At 36.3% G+C, this 18,997-nt stretch overlaps 1 protein-coding gene across 2 annotated transcripts; it reads right to left on the bottom strand.

Moving 5' to 3' along the window:
* Window positions 1–642: 642 nt before the first annotated feature.
* Window positions 643–17,311, bottom strand: LOC132164795 (Rab3 GTPase-activating protein catalytic protein). Of its 2 annotated transcripts, none has more exons than XM_088519016.1 (22): window positions 17,147–17,311; window positions 16,827–16,870; window positions 16,534–16,597; window positions 15,525–15,642; window positions 15,364–15,431; window positions 14,327–14,424; window positions 13,715–13,886; window positions 12,760–12,982; window positions 12,296–12,422; window positions 11,377–11,486; window positions 11,120–11,212; window positions 9,853–9,981; window positions 9,577–9,710; window positions 8,229–8,327; window positions 8,055–8,134; window positions 3,999–4,182; window positions 3,806–3,877; window positions 3,680–3,719; window positions 2,671–2,948; window positions 1,641–1,818; window positions 1,313–1,524; window positions 643–1,070 (listed from the first exon to the last, which is right to left on the bottom strand). In XM_088519016.1, exons 1-22 carry the CDS (start codon window positions 17,201–17,203, stop codon window positions 774–776), a joined length of 2,877 nt encoding a protein of 958 aa, XP_088375142.1. In that variant the 5' UTR covers window positions 17,204–17,311; the 3' UTR covers window positions 643–773. The 2 variants fall into 2 exon arrangements, with proteins under 2 accessions (XP_088375142.1, XP_059431340.2); XM_059575357.2 differs by having other exon boundaries at window positions 8,238–8,327.
* Between the last annotated feature and the right edge of the window lie 1,686 nt (window positions 17,312–18,997).

The following is an 18,997-nucleotide window of genomic DNA, read 5'->3' as shown; positions in this document are numbered from 1 at the left end:
CCACCAAATGGTCATAATAATATTCTGCAACAACCTGTTTATGGGTTTTAAAGTAAAAAAAATCTATCTATTTGAAAGTTGATCATCCCAATCCTCTCATGTGAAAACTAGAATCATCAGGACCATGTGATTTTGTTCCATAATTTGGTAATCTTTCACTGAATTTATTCATTCCGAATTAGCAATTTTCGTCAAGTTGGGCCAAATTTGAATAGGATCACTATAGTGAACATATGAATGTTAAATGCAAGAATCCGTTGCTTTGCATAGAATAAGTAACAATCTACCACGTCCTTCCATGCTGACCAGACGTTCACAGTGGCACACTCTATGGTAACTTTTCCTCTGAATTCAGCAACCTTTCCATTTTTGTGGCAGCTTCACTCAAGCACCACGTAACCCTTTCCATAGGTCGCCTCCACCAAGATTCGAACCCGTCAAAGTTAGGCCAAGGCAAATTCAGTTGAACACAACTCGGTTGTTTCTCACAGACGGCAACTTTATATTTTCCTATAAATGACTAATTCACCAAATATGCATTCATGGTCTAATTGGCCCAAGTCCACAAGCTTTCAATCCCCCACAGATGACAAAGAGAGACCAAATTGTATAAAATAGTAGTAGACGCATTCCAAAAGCATGTAAAGCAGAATGAACCAATTTCATTTCAACGGGATTTCTATATGCAGTCTCATGAAAGGGCAAGGATGAAGAAATGGCTGAACTGAATTTCCAGTGAACATAAATATTACTATAAATTGTCTTTGAGAAGATTAATCGCACGAGACAACAGAAAGGGCTACCCGGAGATCATTTGAGGTTCCACATATATACATACGGTATGTTTCGATTTCTTGTTGATAAACCCTAGGAGTAGGGGCAGCGTAGTGATTGCCACTCACTCTATCGCGCAGGGAAAATATGATCTCCCTGAGGACTGGTTCATGGCCATTGAGAAGATTACCCATGCTCAAAACTTTTCTCCATGACTGGTTTGCAGTGGGTAGTGTAAATATGTTTGACACAACTGCCCTCTCATGGTTCCTTACTTGCTGCTTCTTGTCAAACTCCTGAGATATTAGATGCGAAATAAATCAGTCCTCGCTCAAGGGGCGGCCTAAAGTAAATTACGAATTTCTGCCGATATGGTGTAAATAGACCTTATGATCTAAGAATGGGTCCCGGTAGAGGCTACCTATCTCATATAGTCAAATTAATGATGCTTGATTAACACCCAGGAGACACGAGGGACCAAAAGATTTATCTGCTAGATTGCTACACTAGGAATTGAAATGGCTTAAAGGCACTTTACCTTTTGAACATTCTCCCCTACCGAGCCTGTTCCCATTCTGGGAAGATAATAGTTGTAATAGTCACTGAATATTGCTTCAGAAAGGCGTGGTGCTTGCAAGAACTTGCTATAAAGAGAAGCTGCAACAGTTAGTAACTTCTCAACATGTTCAAGAATACCACAAAGCCTTCTTAAGTCTCCAATAATCTCACTGCCGGCAGATAAACGATTTGCTGCAAGGCACACTAAAACTGTCAATGAAGATCCCACAACCAAGTCTCTCTCATCCCCATTCACTCTCCAAGAGTGTGAACTGGAAGCAGGATGGAAGAGAAAAGATAAGTTCTACCTTGCAAAGGTTTCAACACAGATGCCATAGTAAGGTAAAGTTGATCCATTTTGGTTGTCATCTGCTTCAAGTCTCCATAACTAGTCTGGTTTAAAGTGTCCGCCGAAGCTCTGAAGGCAGTGCAAACCATTTGCTCAAGCAACTGATGTGGTTGTAATGTTTCCAGGTAATGAAGGACCTATGGAATTAAAAAGGTGCCATTAACAGTTGAAATGCAAAAGCATGGGGGAGAATACAGGAAGAACTATGAAACCACAAGAAAAATTAGTATTACATAAGCATATTGTTTCTGTTCTCTTTACACCCAGACACACAACTAATATGCAATTATAGTTTACAACCATTTATTGAAGTACAAATTCAACAACGCCAAGGCAAAAGAAAGAACATATGTCACAGACATGTCTGTTTTTGCATCTACTCTCATTATGATAACAATGGTGAAGCCACATCATAAAACTTTCTTTTCTAGTCCAAGATAGATGATATACATGTATTTAACCATTATCCCAACAACGTAAAATTTTAGGGAACCACTCCCTTGAGGAATGGAGTTTTATACATGTCAGTACTAAGAAATGCCCAGCCAGGTACAGTCTCTTGTGGGCATGAGAAAACAGTGGTTAAGTAAAATTTGCTCATGTTTAAGCACCAAGGGACTGGGGGTTAATCCTTGCAATTTGCAAAATTGGTTAGGCTTGGATTACTTTGTAATGAATGTAAACTAAAATAGGTGGCATTTATCCAAACAAGTATTTTCTGGATTATATGAAGTCCATAAGCAAACGGCGAATCCATGGGAGAAGGTTGAAGATGAGCTCTTTTTGTCTAGTTGCTCAAATCATCAACCAGAAGTCTTTATCTGAATTAATCATCTCGTTCTCATGGACCCAACAACATGATTGCAATATGAAAAGCTTCTAGTAAGAAGTTTAACAGTATAACTGCTGTTCCTCCAAAAGTACCACAGCAATGAACAATTGAAAGATAGGATAACAAGCAAAACATAGATTTCTCAAAAGAAACCTACCTTTTCTCCTTCTCTGTTGGGGTCCAGGAGTGGCTTCTGTTCCGAAGCAGGCAAAGCAGGTGCATCATTCCAAATATTTCGCCATAAATTTCCATGCTCAGACATTCTTCGAGAAAGCCGTCCTCGTGGAGGCCAACCATTCTTTGAATCCACCAATGCAAGATTTTTAATTGGTCCATTTTCTTGAGCGACATCATTCTCCCAATCTCCAGGTGAATGCCACCGAATAAAATCTTCAAAAACGGCATCTGGATTTGCTGCTTTAAATGCTGACATGTCTGATTAAAATATCAAAGGTTGTCAATGACAAATATATTGTACCATTATAAAGAAAAGCTGAACATCTTTTAAAAAGTATTAGCAGTTCCTCATAAAGAAGAAACATAAAATCTGTAGTCATGAGACAAATGACAGAAATTGGATTAAATAGGCATATCACTTCTTTGTTACATCATAGATATTACCTAAGCAGCACAAAAAAGAACTTGAAAAGCAAAAGATAAAAACTTCGATATAAGTTCACATATTAATACTTCTGGAACAGCTAGCTGCTATAGAAAGTCAGGCTTGGTTGGTTCACAAAGTAAGAGTGCTAAAAAGGTATGCAATTGGATTCAACAGACACATAATTTTGTCTTACGAATAAGGATGTTATTAATATCTACAATCAATAGATATATTTGGATGCCATCATGATAATTCTGAAGCTTATATGTATCTAAAATCGTTTGGATGGCAGCAAGTTTTCAATTCCTCAGTTCTGCAGTCCCATGATATAAAGCATCCTAATCCTTTCTAGTAATGCCCCTAGTCTTTTTATTTAATTCAGCTCCACATGCCAGAGAATGATCCTTCCAATGATAGTGCCTAAGATGCAAATTGTGTAAACGTACAAACATGACTACAAATTGTCACTATATGACTCAGGATGTTCTCCAAAAAGATGGTTAATACATTAAATGTACAAGTCTAGCCCCCTAATAAAAGAATAGGACTTCAAGCCTATTACCTGAAGATAAGATATCTCTCTCCAACTGAGCAGAAAAGTTCTGCAATAGAATGGTAGACAATGCTTCCTCAGTCAATCCTATGAAATTGGAAATCGATATATTGGACATAAGGAATATAAGCTTACAAATGAATTGCCAAAGGCTTCAACAGCCCGGAGCCGTTCTTCATGCATGTCTTCTGTCATGAGTGGTGCATCCTACAATGATTACCAGAAAAGGATGAACTGTTATATTCTTTAAATTTTCTGAGAAAATAATAAGTACAACAACAAAAAAAGTAATAAGATTGTCAAGTAGTCCAAAATTATTAAGAGAAACCTGAGTGAATGGGGCATGCATTCTTTGCTCCGACTTAAGAAGCATCATAGACCCCACTGCACCAGCTGAGCCCCTCCTGATATAGTCTGAAGGTTTTACATCAGACAACACCACATCTTCAGGCTTACTAGTAAATCTTGATACATTAGTTCCAGAACCGTGTAAATCCTCTGGTGTTGAAGGGCTGCCATATGAAGAATAAGGTGGTTATCCACAAATTTACGTGCCTATGATAAATTTACCATTCTCAAGGTAATAAGAAAACCTAGCAAAGCAGATATAATAATAAAAATTCATATAAAACAAATGTCTAGAAACTTATATCACAGGAAGTCGTGTAACTAAATTTTTTTTTTTTGATAGGTAAACACAATTCATTAATAACAATAGGCATAATCCAAGTACACAGGAAGTATAACAGAAACCCTAGCTAGTAGAAGAAAAAAATCAAGAAAAACATGAAAGGTAGAAGTGTTTAAGTCCACAGCAGCTGTCCATTGATAGTCTTTGAAAAAAACAAATCCTTAAGTTCTTCTACCGCTCGTTCACGGTCTTCAAAACTCCGATAATTTTTATCGCCCTCTAAATACACCACATAAGGCAAGATGGAACCATCTTCACTCCTACCAAAAAACCCATTTCAACAATCAAAAAGATCTACCACTCGATGAGGCATAATCCACGACAACCCTACAAGGCTAAAGATGGTATTCTGAAGGGCATTAGCCATCTTACAATGTAGTCAAAGGTAATCCATTGATGCCCCACTCTTCTTACACAAACACACCAATCAACCACGATGACATGTTGCTTTCTAAAATAATCCATCATTAAAATCTTCCCTAAGGCAGCCAACCAGAAAAAGAAAACCACTCTCAGCGGAGCCTTATTCCGCCAAATACTCCTCCAAGGAAAATGAATGCTATCGTGAGGAACAAGGACATTGTAATATGATTTAACATCAAACAAGTCTCTCTTGGAATGAATCCAACAAAGCTTGTCTTCGCCACCCCATCTCAATTTGAGGGAGTATAACAAATTGAAGAATGAGATAAAGAGATCCACCTCCTAGTCTTGAGCCACTCTGAGAAAGCTAACATTCCACTGAAGAGAGTCACTAGAAAACTCCAAAAGATTTGCCACAAAAACTTCCTTACAACGGGCCAAACTAAACAAGTCTAGAAAAGCTTTCTTGAGGGCCTAATCCCCACACCATACATCATACCATAATCTAATCCTTGAGCCATCGCCAATGTCAAATCTAGTGTGACTAGAAAACTCCACCCCACCCTGATATTCTTTTAGTGCTCCACCCCATACGCCTCCATGAACCTCATTAGAGCACCACCCACCCCATGCACTGTCATATTTAGAATGCACATCTACCTTCCATAAGGCCTCTCTCTCATGAACAAAATACCATAGTAACTTCCCCAATTGCGCTCGGTTAAATGAAAGTAAATTATGGACCCCCAACCCTCCTTCAGAGATCGGAGAATACACCTTAGGCCAGCTAACCAAATGAAATTTGAACTCATCACCAATACCACCTCACAAAATGTCTTGCTACAACTTTTCTATACGGCCGGCAACACTAACCGGGAGAGGGAAAAGACACATGAAATAAGTAGCCAAATTAGATAAGGTACTTTTAATAAAGGTCACCCTCCTACCCTTTGACAAATATGTCCTCTTCCATCCTGCCAAATTACGCTATATCTTCTCAATAATGCCATCCCAAATAAATTTGGCCTTAAACGTAGCTCCTAGCGGAAGACCTAGATAATTCAAAGGTAGAGAAGAGACAAAAGGGAGAAAATAAAAAATTAAAAAAAAAAAAGAAAAAAAGGATCAGACGCTAAAGAAAAATGCTATACCATTGTGCCTAACCTTTATTTAGCTTATACACGATGACTCACAAGTATGGGTGAGCACCAACCCCATCCTGAACTATTGGCTGGATTTTGATGGTGAACCATTGAGGATGGTAAACAAAATCCTGCCACCAATCCTAAACCGACCATTCTATGATACCAAATCGAGCTGACCCGATAGGAGTTGGTTGTTTTGGTTACTTTCTTTTTTCATTTTAAACTTCTCAACATTTTCCCAGAAACGAAATGGAGCCACTAACACATACCTATCAAATTCTTTCAAAACAAAAATAAAAGATAAAGTCTAAAAACTCGATTTGCTAAGGTTGTTGAACCTCCTTTTGGGTCTTAGTTTCTCCAAAGGAAGCAAAAGGCACAAATTTCACAAACTAGAGGGTGGGTTAATCAAAGAGCCAGAGAGAGCTTAAACGAGAATGTGTGGCTCCATTGTTTAAAGGACATGCAAAACGGTTTAAAGGATTTTGAGGATATAGTAACGATTGGGCATGGTGGGAAGTATGCTTAGATGGCTAGGGTTGTCAAACAGTGGTGTGTCTTAGGGTGGTTATGGTTAGGGGTTAGGCTTGTCATAGAAAGGAGGATAGTCTGGATGAAGGCCACTAGGATTAGGGTTAGGGTGGCCGATGGTCAAATAGAGGTGGATTAGGACCATTCAAGGTCGCAATGCAAACAAATGGGAAAGAGAGGGTGGGTTAGGGCAGGCTGTATCTTTTAAAAAGCCGGGGGGGGGGGGGGGGGGGGAGGGGGGAGAGAGAGAGAGAGAGAGAGAGAGAGAGAGATGGACTAGTTTATTAACACCCTAGTCCCATATTGGGAAGACCATGGCCCAATAACCAAAAAAAAAAATGACTCCTACATCCAAAAGGGATCTTCTCCTATAACCAAAATATAACCCGAGGATGCTTAACTTGGAAGAACCCAATTACTACAGCCAAACATGGGTCTTCTCTTCCAGCTCCAGTGAGAAACATCGCCAATGATGATCAGAAATCACTGACGACCACAACAATGATGTCCTTCGAGCCTTTTGTCAACCAGCAGTACGTCAAAAAATGAGAAATACATCATTAGAAACAACACAACGATGGCCTAAACCACTGGGAACCACTGAGAACGCCGATGAAGGTCAGTAAACCAACACAGAAAATGTCGAAAATACCAATACAACACAGAAAATGCCGACATGACAGCCACAAAAAACCACTAGATCCACCACCGACAAGAAGACAAACAATATTTTTTTTCTTCATGCCAGAGACTTTTTCCAGTCACCAACATCTAGAGCTTCATCAAGGCACTGCCCGTGTGGGCTTAGCCAACATAGGTGGTGCTACCACGGGGGGAGATTGACCAACACCAAGATCTGAAAGTTCAACCAAATAAGGTTAGAAAAACAAAGACTATAAACAAAAAAGACTAAACAAGAATCCTAAACCAGAAAACCTTGTTCTGATACCATGTTGTATGAGAAATGGTGGCGAATCTTCTACAGCATTCATTCCATTCTTCCAACTATATAGGAAAGGTGGTTATGCAATATAGCTCATGAATTGACAGCTAGTGGGGACACATCACCAGGGACAGCCGGTGCCTCACCTACAAGTTCTTGAAACTCCTATCATTCTAACAGTTTCAATTAACATGGCCTGCATTAGTGGACACTTTCCTTAAGTCTACTACTGCCAAACAAAAACCCAAATTTCCAAACAATTGACTTTTAAACTCTAGGGTTTTAACTTTGTTATTACCCTCAAGATTTTTAAACAAATTGAAATCATGTTAAAGGTTCAAAAATTTGCTAATAAAAGTCTCCTATGACTAAAATTTACTAAGAAGAAGAAGAAGGAGAAGAGGAAATGAGTGGAGGAAAGGAGGCAAGGAAGTGCATATCTTTATTTTAGCCACAAGGTAAGGTTTGTGCTTAATAATCAACAATAATGACTCAGCTCACACTCCCAAACTAAGGAAGATGATAGATGCAGCCTCAGTGTACTTTAAAGGAAAAACTCACGGAAATAAAATTAAGAATTGTAATGAATATAATCTAAAACATAAGAAGAAAAGGGAGGGTAAAACAAAACAAAACAGTGCAACAACCCCATCTAAGGTCAGCTAGTTGTTAATGAAGAAAACAAAGGAGTTCTCACTTGCTTTAGTTCACCTGTCACGTTTCCCATCAAAATCTTCACCAGGAGTATGCATAATGGACGAGTCTGAGTCCTCCCCAAGTGGATCATCTTCCTGCATAGAGTCAAACAAGCACTTCATGCCAAATACAAGAATGAAAGCAGAGTAGACAATATAAGCACTTGAACAACAATGTAAACAAGGATACCATTGTGACCTTAATACGAGGAGAAGCATTATCCATGCTTTCGACACAGTCTTGATAGTCTTCATTTAGTTCACGCTTCCTTTCAATGCATATTGCAAGCTGAACAAGAAAGCAAAGAGGTAAAACAATTTTGCTGTTGCCATCATATATGCTACAAAAAGAGGCCGACAAGTTACTCTTTTTTCTGGTCTTTTTTTTGACAGAAATTTGCTTAAAAGTGCAAAGGAGATACAGCAGAAGTACACAGGAAGGCTACAAAGGGAAACCTCACAAAGACAATTTCCAGATACAAGAAAGGTAAAAGATCTTCAAGTCATCACTTTCCGCATACAAGAGAGGTATAAGATCTTCAAGTCATTTTAATCACTTACCATATACAACATTTGCCTCTTAATTTAAAAAGTGAATGCTGCAAAATAGCCAATGGAGGCCTATTTCCAGCAAAATACGTAGCTTATCTATTCCATCACCAAAACTTTATCACACATCAGCTAATACTGATAATGACACCTAAGCTAATACTGATAACAGGACATAAAGTAACCCCTTACACAGAAGATGTGTTTACATTCAATATTTGTTGATATAAAACATATTAAATCTAAATACTGGAAAACCAAATAACAAAGTAATTAGGTAGCGGCATACATGTAGTACAGAGAAGAAATGCAGCTAAGTACTTGTTTGCAATGTCAAAGACTTTCATGTATCACTTCTTTTAAGTATATAGATAAAAGGAGAATCATATAATCTCAAGTTGAGAAGATCAAGAACAGACAGTACCAAAAATGTTACTCCTTACATATCACATCAACCCAAACACCAGTCATAGATAAGAGATATATTGAAGGAGGCAATTTCACTAAAACAATGTCTTACAATCTAATAGTCATGCATGCTGCTCAATAAGATTGCCAGAAATTGCTGGCATAAAGTATGTAACATCTAATCTTTAAATCAATGACTGTTAATGAACTTGTTACACGTAAGAACCAGCAAATAGTTCACAGTTTTCAGCACTAAAAACCCTAAAACCTCCCAATTTCAAACAAAGGACAAAAAGTGCAAGGCATTCTCCTTTCTCATCATGCCATATTCATATTATCAGGACTTAAAGTTTAAAATTCAAGAGTTCTACCTATTTCATGAGCATATAATTTGTCCTAAAGTAATAATTTTGCAAATAGTCAGGGGAATGCTGCAACCCATTATAAACTTATATATAATGACTGTGGGACCTGCAGTGTCATAAAATTGAGACGCAAATATTTAATCTTCGGAAACCTAATTCTCATTAAAAGGAATGGTTTCCACAAAAGTTCATCAAAAGAAATATGCATCTTATTACCATTTGTAGTTTCTGGTTGATCAAACAATTGGATAAGTCAATTGAATCATTAACCGGCATTTTGGGCAATGGTTGTGACTCTTCCCAGCACCACCGTACTTCTCGAACAAACTCTATCCAGAGCATTGCAATAGCTGATAACATGTAAAGATAGTCCGGTTCAAGTGATAAAAATGAAAATAACACTATAATTACAGAAAAAATTCTTAGTAGCTGCCCCCTAACAGAGAATAATTTAACTTCCTTTAAGATGCTTATTCATCCAACTATACATACCACGGATGTTGCAGTTGCCAAACCAAATAGAGTGTAAACAAAACTGCACAAAAAGAGATCCAAGAGGTGCGCCTTTAATAGCTCGAGAAGACTTATGCTCACCCTTGACAAAATCTGGGACTCCCACTCCTGCTCATACAAGGACCATTAGTAATAATAGCAAGGCATTTCAAAGTCTCTATTTGCGTTCATATGTGAAACATTTCGCACTCATATTTACAGGACCAAACAAATTGGAAGTAGGGTGGTTTCTTTCTCCAATCTCATTCCGTAGCATGTAGTTTTCTTAATTGGTAAGTTGCACACATATCCAATGGGTCTTGAACCCACGAACTTACCTCCACCCCACTCTTATGTGGGGGGGGGGGGGGGGGGGAGGGGGGAGTGTCATTTGAGTTAAAGCTATTGCCTCAGTTTGTATACATAATAAAACAAGTTTTCTTCCTAAAAAGATAATATTCTTCCAAATATAAATGGCAATATCTTAATTCTAAGATAATTATTAAAAAATCAAATAAACAGCTCGCATAGAAATGATTATTGATTGTAAAAATATATCAATAATCATATTATCCATCAAATGCTAAGCAGTTCCAGCAATCAACTAAAAGTATATTTCAGAATGGCTTCTTTAAAGCTGTCTTAATCTCAGCTCTATTCAGTATGCTATCTTTCATTGTTGATTATACTTGCATATAACAATCTGCACTACTAATTGATCAGCATATTTGTCAAAAGTTAATGCACCCTGATCAGAAAGGAAAAAGGATGCAATTTCTAATAATCTATACTCAGTGGAAACTGAATGTGAGTACTAAAATACACCTACTTAAGTTATAAACACATGTGCATGTGCATGCATGCACACATTTGAAGTATACCAGTAAGAACCTGAACACCAAAAACAAAGATAATAGATACTCTTTTGATCCAACATGGCTAAGCAGAAGAAACTTTCCAAATCACCTTGGCACAAAAGCAAAAAGAACCTCAGACAATAACAAACAAAGATTAATTATTTACTGATGCAGAACAGGGCAACAGGAATAGGAACTTATGGCCCAATAACAAATCCAGGTTTGTGGGTCTTTCATATAAGTGAACTTATGATAAATGCTCTCCGCCTTAAATGTCAAATGTCAATGCAAAGTAGAGAAAAATGCAATGAAGTTTATGTTTATCATAGTATATTCAGGCCAGCAACATGCTACACTTAGGAGAAAATTTATCAATCACATCAACAGAAGCTGAAAATTGTAGAATGTACCCTCATGAAAAAGTTCTTTAAGTATACGATCAATGACTGTAGGTGGAGGTATAACCATTGAGGTCTTCAAATTATCAGGACCTGGGTTTTCAACTGTTACAAACCAGAAAGATGAAAATGTAAGTTGAAATTAGAAGCAATCTGAAACCACATCTAGAAACAAAAATGACCAAAACCTACAAATCGTCCAATATAGTTAGATAATGATTGTGATATAACCACACAAAAAAAAAAAAAAAAAAAAAGAAGATTCAAACCTGAAACAAAATCTTCCATAAATTGAGCTTCAAATGACATATCTAATGCATCAACCAAAAGATCCAATTGGGAGGCAAATCCAACTTGGTTTCCTTTGGAATCGTCACCTCTGACAAAAAATAATCCTTCTTTAAAGATATTGCACATTTCAAAAGAAAAAGACATACTATCACGAGAAAGTAATCAAAATTAGATTTTGCTTGCAACGCTACCAACCTAAAGTACTAAACATATGATATACAATTAGATTAGTCATTGAAGCTCTCAGTAAATCATTTAAATATGCAAGGGAGGTTAAATTCTGAAAGAGCAATGGGAAAATAAATACATAACAAGTATAAAGAGAAAGGAGCTTGGGGGGGGGGGGGGGGGGGGGGGTGGTGAATATTCATCTATTCAATCTGGCATCCAAATAAAACTCCATGATGAACTATAACGTGTATGCAAAGGAGAAGTCTTTTGCAAGACAAAATCACTTCGTTAGATCAAACATAATTTTACTAGAATAAAAAAATACATACCTTATTATTCAGTGGATAAAATCTTATTACCAATGGGAAAATATTTATACATGTACCAACAGAATAAGGTACATTAAACTCACTTTATCAACAGTGACTCATGTCTGACAACATTTAATACCAAGTTACAAATTTTAGTTCATGCATAAAAGTTTGTTGAATAGTGACTTACCACTTTAGCAATAGTTTACGTAAAGGATATACAATCTTAGAAGTTAAAAGCAAGCTCTGTTTTTAGCTTTATCAAAGTTGTAGCATATGGTGAATAGTAAGAACCAACAATAACAAGCGTTCACAATATCACATGCCCAACCACCACAACAAAAATACTTGAATTTACACAAATTACTCTTATCAACGTATTAATACATTCCATCTAACAAAAGGAATTTCTTACAAATTTTGAGAAAAAATTGGAAATAATATCCACTTCTCAGCATCATCAGGTGAATCATTTTCCAATTCAGCCATTTGGAGAGAGCTTTCAACCATCTTCTCTGACCATATGGCAATCAATTCAAATCCTGTAAGCAGTGAATCCATCAAACAAAAGGAACAAATTATCCCCTAGGTAGGGCAGGCTTAAAGTAATAGTGAATCTTTAGAATATTTCATCAAGACAGAAGCTTATATCAGTTTTAAGTTCTTTCAGCCCCAAATAACAAGATAAAGAGAACAGGAAAATTAGAGAATAAAGAAAGTATATTAAGTTCATGTTGCATCATTTTAGCATGCAGACTGTTACGCACATTGAAGTACTAATCTTAAATATCATCCCAGACATCATTCCAAAACTGAAGTTAACACAACAGTGTCAAACAGAAAACAGGTATATGATGAAAAATCCTGGGCATAATGTACCTTTAATTGGGTCTTCTGCAGAATACCACTCGTTCCAAGGACAATTATCATCCCATTGTGCTCTATTCTGGGCGTCACTACCAGGGTTTCCTCCAGATTCTGTAATTTCAGTATCAATTCCTTGGATATCATTGTCATCATCAAAGGGAAGGGTTCTGTAGGTAAGCTTCATCGTAAAATTGACTTTGAAAAGATGCACTGAAAAGTCCAATGTGGAGTAGGCCTTCAACATCAGATGAAATATTATTATAATTAGGGGAAACCAAAAACTATGGTACAATCTTCTTTTTTTTTTCAATAAGTAATTGAGATATCATGAAATCTGATGCAATATGAAGAACTAATGCAATTACCTTAACTGATGCATCTGAGGGTAACTTAACTTAAACAGAATCTTATATCAGTTTTAAGTTCTTCAACCCCAATTACTTAAACTGATGCAATCTGAAAATCATTATAAGCGTGAAGCCCTTTAATTCTTATACAAATACTCTTCGCACAAAATTCGGCATAAAAAACAAGATGCAGCCACAGAGCGCATGAAAAGATGCCTATACAATATATTGGAGAATATTAGCAATTTTTATATAATTAGGAAATATCTTATAAACTCCATGGTTTACAAAGAATAAGAGTTGTGCCCCCTAAGGCATGGTAAAGTCCAACATTATCAGATTAATAACATTTATCAATGTGTGCGTTCGAACTAGATGCTGAGTTGATGTATGCTTTATTAATCAAAAGACGCCTAGATGCTGAGTTGATGTATGCTTTATTAATCAAAAGACGCCTAGATGCTGAGTTGATGTATGCTTTATTAATCAAAAGATGAGAGCTATTAATAACGCATAAGAAGCTTGCAATAGAATCCTTAATTTGCAATTTCAATAATACTGAAGCTAGAAGTATATCATAAAGAAATATTTTCAAAATGTAAAGTATGGTAAACACTTACAAACTTTGAAATAAACAACTCGTGTAAACCTTCCAAATGCATAAGTTTCACTGGAACCTGGGTACCCATATGATCTGCCTCAAATCTTCTGGTAAAAACAGTTCCCATATTTTGGATACCAATGTACGCTTTCCTAGAAGGATCATGCACTGGAACAAATGCTGGCAACAAACTGCAAATCCCAAGTGGGCAGGAGATTACAATTCAGTTTAAGTTACCCTCAGATAAATTACAAATACAAATATAATTTTATAGTATCCAATAGCACAGTAAACTGTTCATCAATGACCCTACAAGAAACTCGGTTTGAATTATTGGAGAAGACAAGGTGCAACACGAGAGAAAAAAAAAAACAAAAAAAAGACTTCCCTGGAGGTCCCCCAATAGTGCAAGAAAGTAGCCAACACAATATGCCAGTATGCTTTAAATACAAGACACGAGAATGAGATTTTACACACAGGCATATATTCTTCACATCTTAAAAAAGTGCATGACCAGATTAAGCACTGAGGTTAATTTGCAATGACCCAACTCACCCAGCCATGATGCAGAACATAAGAGAGCCGTACTTCACAATAGTTACATGGTAGAATTTTCAACTGAGAACCCTACCTTGAACAATTTGACATGGCAATTGCAACTGCACTTAAAAGCTTGCTAGCCTCCGGTGCATCAAGAACTACACCACTAGCACTTTGAGGAGCAATCACCTGGCGATGCAAACATAAGGTGTGAAGATAAGAAAAACATTAAAATTTTGAGGAAAAAGGTTCTCTGGTTGAATTTCAACCATACTACTCAAGTTCAGAGGAACAGTTTTTTAGGTATTTTCAAAATAAAGTCTGGGATGCTTTCAGAATTAGCCAGCAAGCCATATGCTATTGGAAAGCTCTACGTCTCTAGTTTCCAATGCATCAAACGGTGTGCAATTTGGAGTTTCTAGAAGAAGTTATGGAAATTTTACTACTAGGTGTCTAGGCTGGATAAAGATCGACAGCAATGTTGCTGTCCCTATGGAACCCACCTAACAGAGGAGAAGGGCAGGCTGCCAGAGACTTGCTAGCAAACTGGGCAGCAAATTGTTGTGAATCCGAATCCATCTGGGCTGCCAGAATACAACAAATTTTGAAGATTTTTTGTTTCTAATTATGCCTTTTGGTTTCTCCAATGCATATTTTCATTTTTCTAAATGTCTTTTAAAGTATTGATAGATCTAGTCAAGACTGATTGTTTTAGATTAAATGTTTTGTCTTGAAAAGTGTAAACTTTAATTACCTATGCTTGGAGGGTTGTTCCAAGTTAGTTATTTAAACCCCATAGCATGAATGGAATATATAGAGAGCATGATTTTTAATTAGGATCAGCCTTTGGCTTTTGAGAAGAATTAGTTCTTCTTGTTAACTCTTATTCTTTGGTGGATTCCAAGAGGTGGCAAGCTCCTTGCTCCGTATCTGTTTGGTGGGGTTCCTTAGAGTGGTGATATCCCTTGTTGGACTCCTTCGGGTGGTGATTTTCTGTATCCCATTGGTGTTCTCCATTTGGGTGGTGAGCTTATCTAACCCTAGTGAGTGTGTGCTTGTGTTATCTCCTAGCTCACTTCAAAAAAATCCGGTATCATATAAAGAGCAAGATGCCAATTCAAAACATACCAAAAACTCCTTGACCCCAAAACATAACTGCAACTCGTGCAAAGTGAAGTTCCAGTCTGAAATTTTACCTGTCAACCAGAATTCAAATAAATGAAAGTTTAATAGTATCCCCAATATGCGGATGATAAAAAGAAATCACCAAACAAAAAATATCCACATACTATCATTGTTGGTTTTCTCAAAGTAGTACTCCATGCAATAACTTTTTGAGGCATACTTCAAGTCAGATTTGACTTTATATAAGTTTTTTGAAAATTCCAAGAGAACAGCACCCTTTTCCTACAACCAAATAACAAGAAAATTCATATTGGAGAGGCAAGAGAAGATTGAGATCTGCTTCACTTGAAAAGGACAAACTACCACACAGCTATCAGTAATAAAGCCAAAAATTTTATCACCTCAGTGACAAAATGTCAAAGACAACTGAGGCATAACAATTCTCTTTCAAATAACTTATAACAGTTAAGTAGAAGGGAAAAAATCAATGGTATGTTAAAGAAACATTACTGAAGAACCTATGATTTCAGCCCACATTTTGGGTGAATTAACGATTACTAGAAAACTACAATTATCTTCAAATAAAACTCTCAAAATACTTCTGTCCAAGGTGACCAACTTGATCAAGTAACTGTATTCTATGAAAGCAAATACCTATTCTTCAAACAATCCATAAACAACTATCCACATGATATTCCACATCCATAGTTTCAAAAAGTAAGAGAACTGATTTCCACTTTGCTACCGGTTTAAGGTTACATAGACAACCTGACGCAGAAAAATACTAGAGCAAGAAACCCAGACGGTTTGCCAATGAGGATAGAACAAGAAAACAATCACATCAACAGGCACAGCAGCAAGTTTTGCACATGCAATAGAATAAACTAAAAACCAACTGGTCGTAGGCAATCACTTTTTGATGTTTTCTATAAGAACGGAAAATATATATATATATATATATGGGTATAATTATAAATATAAAAAGTATAATGAAAATCTGCTCAGTATGCTAATTACTTGAACCCTGAAGAATTTGACTTATTATAAATGCCAACCAACATTATCACGAAGGCATCGTTACTTCAACTATCCATATCATTCAAAATCAAAATGCATTAGTTTCTGTGTTCACTACAATGGAAATATTAAATTTCCAAATCCAAGAAAGCGTACCAACAAATTTCTTGGACCATCAGACATCCATTGCCGGCAAACCGCCTCTATTTCAGAAATGAACCTAGAAAAGAAGAAACCAGTAATATCAGATTTGTTCCACCCCTAAATTAAGTATAAGTTGATTTTTCCAAGGATTAAACAAAGGAGCATCTGCAATTTTTTAATATTCTTAATTCATTGTCTCTCTATGTTGAGATAGCAAAATCTGAACCATTTAATATTTTAAGAACTATGCTACGAAGTCACTTAGGAGATCCTAATCCCCAATCCGATTAGCTGATATAATTTACCTTTCCCATGAAGAGGCGAGCGTGAAATCATCAAAATGCTCAACCTGAACCAATATGCAATTGAAAAACGAATCAAAAGGCTAGTAAACAAGAAATGCCAGAACTCAATTTCATAATATCAGATTAACTCCGAAATTCAGCTCAATCGGATAAAGCAAATGCAGAGAATTATCAGAATAACTAGACTCTTTACTTATCAAAGAATAAAATAACCGGAATTCAAATTTGAGAACGGTAAGAAATTAAAAAAAAAAAAAAAAAAATAGAATTATAAAAACAATAATGGTAATTATAAAATGGAGGGAATATGAAGGACATGCCTCCTCTTCTTGAGCTTCATCTTCTGCGTCGGCCTCTATTTTGCTGGTGGACGCCATGAAATCAAAGATTTCAGAGAGTCCAAAAGTAGCTGAAAATACAGAGAGAGAGGACTGAGATCTGTTAAACGAGGAAAAGAGGAAGGAAAGAAGACTACGCCGGTTTGCGTTTTGTCTTTACAGTGCTGGCAATGCAAGGGACCTTTTTTTGTTTTTTTGTTTTTTTTTTTTTAAGGGTTAAATGCAATTTTAATACATGCGGTTAGGATCAAAATCAAATAGACTCTTATGTTTCAAAAAATGTCTCAAGTGATACTTGTAATTATTGAAAGCCCACTTAGTACTTCCGTCCAAATACATCAGCACTCGTAAAATAGTGACACATATCCCTAATGCTACATATTAAAGCCAAATCAGCAAACCAAATGACCTAGACTAGTACCTATGCTTTTGGTGTCATGTATGCTTAAAAAAAAAAAAAAAAGTGGAAAGCCATCCCATTTTGGCCATATGGCATTCTGCCACCCCTATTTTAACTAGGAGCCACCCTCAATGGCCTATAGGGGTGGTTCGACCACCCCCGTTTGGCTTGATAGTGGCTTCAGCCACCTCAGACCAACTGATTTAGATGTGGCCAAATCATCATCAAGGCCAAATAAAAAATAATATATATATATATAGGGTTGGCCTTTGAGGTGGTTCAGCCAGTCTAGGGTAGCAGAAGCTACCCCCATTTTGCAAGTTGAGGGTGGTCAAACCACCCCATACACCATGGGGTGATTCGGTCACTCACTGGCTGGTCATAGCCACCTCCTACCTTAAATGAGGATGGCCAGACACCCCAATTCTCTAGATTTTTTTTTATTTTTTATTTTTAGTTTTTTAACAGGAGTTACCATTTATTATTATTATTTTTGTTAGCATACATGGCACCAAAAATATAGGTATCATGCCATGTCATCTGATTTGCTTATTTAGCTTTAATATGTGGCATTAAGGGCATGCGTCACTATTTTATAAGTGCTAATGTGGAGATCCATTAAATATTTGGATGTAACCTAAACGGAAGTACCAAGTAAGGTTTTTCAATAATTACATGAATCACTTGCAACACTTTTTGAAACAGAAGGTTTATTTGATTTTAGCTCTAACTACGTATACTAAAATTGTATTTAACCTTTTTCAATATGTGTATTGTGGCTGTTTTGTGTTATAAATTATTTATTAAATGTTTTTATTTTGAAAGAAAATTCTCGAACTTTCTGCGTTTTTGTAATTAAACTATTAAGCTTTAAAACTTTTTGCAATATAACCTATTCGTTAGAATCTTTAGTTAAATCTTACCAAATGACACCAAAATACCCAAAATCCCCTTTAAAAAAATTAAAAAATTAACAAAAAAAAAAAACACACGCACACAAATTTTGTTGTTGGGTTGACCCACGACCAAGCCGTGGGTTTCATGTTTTTTTATTTGAAATGTTAATTACTTCAAAATTAAATAATTTGTTAATAGAGGGGTATAAAATAACATTTCACCTATATTATGTTTGATTTATCTCCAAATTCTAACGATAAGGGGTGGCATTGTAAACTTTTAAGTTCAATATATTAAATTGTGAGTTTTTAAAGTTTAAGGGATGATCACAAAAGCGCTGAAAGTTTAGGGGGTTAAGTGAAACTTAATCCTGTTTTGAACGAAGAAAAAAAAAAAACAAACATACTTACCCCTTAAAGTTAACAAAAAAAAAAGAAGGAAAAATACACTCTACCCTCCACAATTATCCACCCATTTGCATTTTTAACCAAAATGTTTAAAAAGTGACACTTTATCCCCCAAAGTACTTGACATTG

Source organism: Corylus avellana, chromosome 8, assembly GCF_965113065.1.
Source record: "Corylus avellana chromosome 8, dhCorAvel1.hap1.2, whole genome shotgun sequence".
Lineage (NCBI taxonomy): Eukaryota > Viridiplantae > Streptophyta > Magnoliopsida > Fagales > Betulaceae > Corylus > Corylus avellana.
The sequence above is the reverse complement of the archived record's forward strand: the minus strand, read 5'-3'. Positions and strand labels throughout refer to the sequence as shown.

What these genes read in the sequence shown, in the direction of transcription:
- LOC132164795 (XM_088519016.1), bottom strand. Translation starts at nt 17,203, where the DNA reads ATGGCGTCCACCAGCAAAATAGAGGCCGACGCAGAAGATGAAGCTCAA. An exon ending in CCAATTTTTTCTCAAAATTT is followed by an intron (nt 11,487 to 12,295) that starts GTAAGAAATTCC and finishes ATTTTTTGTCAG; the next exon opens with AGGTGACGATTCCAAAGGAA. An exon ending in TATGGAAGATTTTGTTTCAG is followed by an intron (nt 11,213 to 11,376) that starts GTTTGAATCTTC and finishes GGTTTGTAACAG; the next exon opens with TTGAAAACCCAGGTCCTGAT.